Below are 5,676 nucleotides of genomic sequence, written 5' to 3'. Positions count from 1 at the left end.
CCTTCACTGGTTTGCTAGACTCAAGAGACACCCCAGCCCAGTCCATAAATGTAAAGAATTGGATCTGTCTTAGTTAGGACATCTATTGCTGTGAAGAGACACCATACCCACAACTCTCATAAAAGAAAATATTTAACTGGGGCTGGCTTACAGTTCAGAGGACTAGTCCACTATCATCATGGCAGGAAGCATGGCTCGTGTAGGCAGACATGGTGCTGGAGGAGGAGCTGAGAGGTCTACATCTGGATCCACACACAGCAGGACACTGGCCAGGCTAGAACTTCTGAAACCCCAAAGTCCGTCCCCTCCTAGTAACACACCTCCTCCAACAAGGTCACACCCACTCCAACAAGGCCACACCTCCTAATAGTGCCAATCCCTATGGACCTATGGGGCCATTTGTATTCAAATGACCACGATATTCTATCCCAGCCTCCTCCACTGCCTGCACTGTGTTTTGTCTGTGTGAGGTTGTTGGGTCTCCTAGACCTGGAGTTGTGAGCTACCCTGTGGGTGCTGGGAATAGAACCCGGGTCTTCTGGAAGAACAGTGAGTGCTCTTAACCGCTGAGCCATCTCTCCAACCCCCTAATGTTTTCTAGTAGTAACGGTACACTTTCTTATTTTGTGTGTATGTTTATGTGTGTATGCACACATGTCACAGCAGTGCACACACAATTTGTGGGAATCGAGTTTTTGCTTCCAACATGTGGATCACAGAGCTTGAACTCAGTGTCAGACTTGGTAGCAAGCTCGTCACCGGCTTCGTCTTGCAAGGCCTGAGTGTCTAACTACATCCATGGAAGAAGTCAACGCTAATCCCCACAATTTTGGTCCATTTCCGGCGTTTTCTCCTCCTCTTCCGCTCCGTTCAGCCTGCAGGGTGGAACTGGGCAGGAGATGAAGGCGGAGCTAAGGACGGGGGAGCGTAGTTTATCCGCAGGCGGGACGCGCTGAAGCCTCCTAGGACCTTCCGGTGCGTAGCAGAAACTACAACACCCACAATGCCTCGCGGTCCCGTGACCGTGTGGTCGCGAGAACTGTCGGCTTGTGGGCGTCTGCGCCGAGAAACCGAAGTGTAGGTGACGGTTCCGAGACATCGCCGCCAAGCTGGGCACCGGGGAGATGGCCGAGACGGACCCCAAGACCATGCAGGACATCACCTTGGTGGTAAGCGGCAGCCTCATATGGGCCTGGACACCCCGGGGCCATTCTCGGCCCTGGCGTGGGGTGTGGCCAGCGGCCTCGGCCCGCGCACCTGCGGGGCTCGCCCTCGGGTCGTCTCCGACCCGGACCCTCCGGACCTGACCCGCAGGGACACCGATCCGAGCTGGCAGGCCTTTGCTGAAGGCCTCACACTCCAGCCGGGAACCCCCCGGCCCCCCAGCCTGCGTCCTCGGCTCCCCAACAACGCCCGTCCCAGGAAGGGGGTCTCGGCATAGGTTGGGATCGGCTGACTTGTCCTGGTTTTCTCTTAGGTGGAGACGCTCTTGCAGCAGATGCAAGACAAGTTTCAGATCATGTCAGACCAGATCATCGGAAGGAATATCCTTTTGATTTGGAGGCAGTTTCTTAACTGTGGGGGGGTGAGCGGGGTGGTTTACAAACAGATTTCAGTTAGTCATTTAGAAATTGCTTTTTTTTTTTTTTTACAAAGGGTTTATTATTTTTAATTATATGTGTAAGGGGGTACTGGGAGTGACTGAGACCAGAGGCGTTGGATCCCCTGGAGCTGGAGTAACAGGCGGTTGTGAGCTGCCCAGTACACTCGAGCCCTCTGCAGGAGCCTCGCGTGCTCTTAACGGCCGAGCCTTTTCCCGGTCCCCACTTAGAAGTGTCTTTCCTGATCTTGGCTATATTGTGTTCCCGTGGGGGACTGTGCCAAGAGCCAAAGACACAGCGGGACCTCCCCCAAGCCCTTGTTGGGGGCCCTCCAGAACACCAGTAAAGGGGCTTGCATGGTAACCGTTGGCTGGGAGTACTCCTTGAGTCGGAGGTGTAGGGAAGAGAACTCACCCCAGTCCCCCCGGAACCCCGACCGACAGGCTGTCACTGTAGCCAGATGAAACTGGGGAAGCAGCTGTTTAAACCAGTGGGCAGGGGCCTGGAAAGCAGAGGCCGAGGTGAGGTGATGCTGGTGTGGGGGCTCTTTAACTGTGCCACTAGATGACATGAGCAGTCGGATCGACGACCTGGAGAAGAATATCGCTGACCTCATGACCCAGGCTGGAGTAGAAGAACTGGACCCTGAGAACAAGATTCCTACTGCCCAGAAGAGTTGAAGGTGAGAGAGCGGGGGCACCTCAGCGTAAAACGCCTGTCAGGGGTGTGGGGTGGAGGGGTGTCGTTGATCGCTTACCAGCAGGCACCTCTCTCTGCCCCACCGGTGAACTACCAAGTTTTTGAAATACCACCCGAAGTGAGATCTGACGCCCTCTTCTGGTGAGTCTGTAGACAGCTACAGTGTACTTATGTACAATAATAAATCCTCAGGCCGACCTGAGCGAGCAGAGGTCCTAGATTCCATTCCCAACAACCACATGAAGGCTCACAACCATCTGTACAGCTACAGCGTACTCATATACATAAAATAAATAAATCTTTAAAAAGAAATGTTCCATGCCAAACTAGTTCCTTGGGTAGAGTTCACATTTCCGAGTTGTATTACTTCAAACTTACTGTATCGGTGCCAGGCATGTGCCAGTCTTTTTCCTCACAGCACGATGTTGTATGTCAGCTACGAAATTCCCACCTAATCCCAGCACTTGGGAGGCAGAGGCAGGCTGATTTCTGAGTTCGAGGCCAGCCTGGTCTACAAAGTGAGTTCCAGGACAGCCAGGGCTACACAGAGAAACCTGGTCTCAAACAAACAAACAAAAAGAATGAAATTGATTTCTTTCTTTCTTTCTTTCTTTCTTTCATGTACGCTGTCACTCTCTTCAGACACACCAGAAGAGGGCATCAGATCCCATTACAGATGGTTGTGAGCCACCGTGTGGTTGCTGGGATTTGAACTCAAGACCTCTGGAAGAGCAGTCAGTGCTCTTAACTTCTGAGCCAGCTCACCAGCCCTGAAATTGACTTTTGTTAAAAGACTTATTTACATATGAGTGTTTTACCTGCATATGTTCCTCATGCCATGGGAGGCCAGAAGAAGGCACCGGTTCCCCTGGAACTGGAGTTACAGGCAGCACTTGCCACCACATGGGTGCCGGGAGCCAAACCTAGGTCCTCTTCAAGAGCAAAAGTGCTCTAAATTGCTGAGCCCTGTCCATCCCATGACGGTTTCATTTTAAGTACATTAACAGTTTGTGGTGGGCCTCACTCAAACCCTAGGCCCTGCATGGACATACCTGGGACTCGGACACATGCTATTGGGTAAGCTGCTCACTGAGGACCACTGGATGATGGCAGTTTGGGGCATGTGGTTTTGGTGCCCTGCCCTTATCACTGAAATATTTCATTGCTTTGTTTTTGGAAATAGTCGAGAATTCAAGCCACATTCATGAGCATAGATATCTTAAGTCCTAGAGATTTGTGTGTGTGTGTGATTTTTATTGTAAACTTGACGCCTTTACTCTAAAACCACCTACTGTAGTGAATTTCTTCTTGTAGCCTACACCTGTGTTTGTTGGGGGAGGGGCACTTACAACCTTTTTGGTTTTTTCTTGAGACGTAGTCTTATGCAACCCTGCCTTGTTGGCCTAGAACTTGCTGTATAGACCAGAATGGCCTCAGACTCAAGAGCTCCACCTGCCTCTGCCTCTGCCTCAAGTGCTGGGATGAAAGGTGGGCCTAACTTTTACCATCTGCAGAGTCCTAATTTCTTAATGAAGTTTGCCAAGAATTTAGTATGAGAATATCAAGATCATATATAATGGCTGATTCTTAGCCCCCTTCTTATTTTCTGGGGGTGGGCTGGAACCAGCTTTTCAGTGACTGTAATAGAGGTTGTCCTGAAATCCAAGAGACTCTTCGGGGTTGGGAAGGTCAGGTAATGACCGATACTCGGGTCTGCCTCACTGTGAGTTAATGTGCTATATTGCAGCCAGTCCTGTCCAGAGAGGAGCCGAAGTGTACAGTGGGCCTTGGAGCTGCCAGGGAGCTCTGCGCGTTACGGCAGGAAATCCTGCTAGTCAAGAACTGAAAGATTGTAGGATTAAAGATGTTCACCGGATGGGTATATACAAAGAAGGAAATGGAAACAGAAAGTAGAGTCAGAACTCTGAATAAAGATGTCTAAATACGAGGCTAGAGACATGGCTCAGCTCTTAGAGCCAGTAAGCTCTTGTAAAGGACCCAAGATCGGTTCCCGGCTGTCCCGTGAGGCTGCTCACCACTCTGCAACTCCACCTTCAAAGGACCCGTCACCCTCTGCCGGCCTCCTCAAGGACTTGCACTCACCCGCACATACTCACACAGGGATGCCAGACACATAAGCAGACTGCTTATTTACCATGGCATTTTCTAGACTAGTGTGCACCGAGAGTGGGTAATTGAGCAGATGACTCTGCTGGAGCTGATACTATGATCATTTTCTTCTCCCACAGGCTGCCGGTACTGAATCCAGAACGTCGTTGTCCCGAGCCAAGACAAAACCAAGTGGCTTTCTGCAACTAACTCCTATGTGTGGACAGGTTTATAAACGTGCATTCTTATCACAGCCTGCATAGCCTAGAGTACCCCTACCCCGATCCCTCAAACTTGCTATCTTCACATCCTGGTCAGTTCTATTAATTATTAAACACTAAAATTTTGGCGGTTTCTGGATACGATTGTCAAACGTTTTAGTGATTTTTTTCCCGAGGTCCCCTCCCCACTGCTCCTCTGTGGTAGTTGCTGTGTGATAAAGTGGCAGAGTACTCGTGATTACGTGACTGCAGCCCCTCCCCTGGCAGAAGCCGCGCGTGAGACATGAGTGTGTAGGGTTCTTTGATTTTCAGTGCAAAGTGACTGTTGAGCCACCCGCCACTGGAGTGTCAGAAGTACTTCTCCAAATGGCCCAGAACATTTAATAGTTGTTTGTGCCGAAGTGTCTATCAGAGTTTTGCATGAGATTCTAGTAGCGTTGGTAGGACCTGCCATGCTCATCCGACAGGGTATCAGAGCCCAGTGACCCTGTCCTCCCTTCAAGCTACTGACTGAAGAAAGGGAAGAGACCAAAAGACCCAAGTGAGCCCACCCCTGTCAGCAAGGCTGAAAAATGCCCTTTGACTTGTGGGAGGTGCTGGTTTTTAAGAAACACTATTTTACTTGAACTATTTCTTGTCTAAATTCTTGCACAATGAGTTCTATTATTGATTAAAGAAGACAGATTTACATTCAGGATTCTGGTGTCTGGAGGCTTAGCCTCAAAGCCAGTTTTGATGACTTAGAAGGCAGTCTATGTCACTGTCCCCACAAAGTGATTTCATACAATAAAAAGCAAGAGTAATTAAACACTGAAGAATGGTGTGGTCCTTCCCGGAGGAAACCTGGCCGAGGAGGGCGCTCTGCTTTCTCGATTGTGCCGCAGACAACTTACGGACAACTTGTCCTGTTTCTAAAGGGGAGGGGAGGGGGAGAGCACCTGAAACTGTGTCGTTGGCCTTGCTCTCAAGTAGTAGGAATTCCTGTCATCAGCCAGTGAATGGCACTACAGGCTGAGCCCCTGGAGGTGCCACTTTGTCACACGGAG

The 5,676-nt window shown here is 50.3% G+C and overlaps 1 protein-coding gene across 1 annotated transcript; it reads left to right on the top strand.

The window, feature by feature from the left end:
- The first annotated feature begins 942 nt into the window (after positions 1–942).
- Hsbp1 (heat shock factor binding protein 1) lies at positions 943–4,769 on the top strand. Its single transcript, XM_021170091.3, has 4 exons — positions 943–1,169; positions 1,478–1,544; positions 2,163–2,283; positions 4,550–4,769. The coding sequence occupies exons 1-3, from the start codon at positions 1,125–1,127 to the stop codon at positions 2,279–2,281; spliced, it is 231 nt and encodes a 76-aa protein (XP_021025750.1). The 5' UTR covers positions 943–1,124; the 3' UTR covers positions 2,282–2,283; positions 4,550–4,769.
- The last annotated feature ends 907 nt before the right edge of the window (positions 4,770–5,676 follow it).

The sequence above is a fragment of the Mus caroli genome, unplaced genomic scaffold (genome assembly GCF_978045245.1).
Source record: "Mus caroli unplaced genomic scaffold, Mus_caroli_1 scaffold_10, whole genome shotgun sequence".
NCBI lineage: Eukaryota > Metazoa > Chordata > Mammalia > Rodentia > Muridae > Mus > Mus caroli.
The sequence above is the reverse complement of the archived record's forward strand: the minus strand, read 5'-3'. Positions and strand labels throughout refer to the sequence as shown.

Bases quoted from the DNA above. Each gene is read 5' to 3' on its own strand.
- Hsbp1 (XM_021170091.3), top strand. From the start codon at position 1,125: ATGGCCGAGACGGACCCCAAGACCATGCAGGACATCACCTTGGTG. The intron at 1,170-1,477 runs GTAAGCGGCAGC...GTTTTCTCTTAG, and splicing joins TGCAGGACATCACCTTGGTG to GTGGAGACGCTCTTGCAGCA. The intron at 1,545-2,162 runs ATATCCTTTTGA...TAACTGTGCCAC, and splicing joins AGACCAGATCATCGGAAGGA to TAGATGACATGAGCAGTCGG.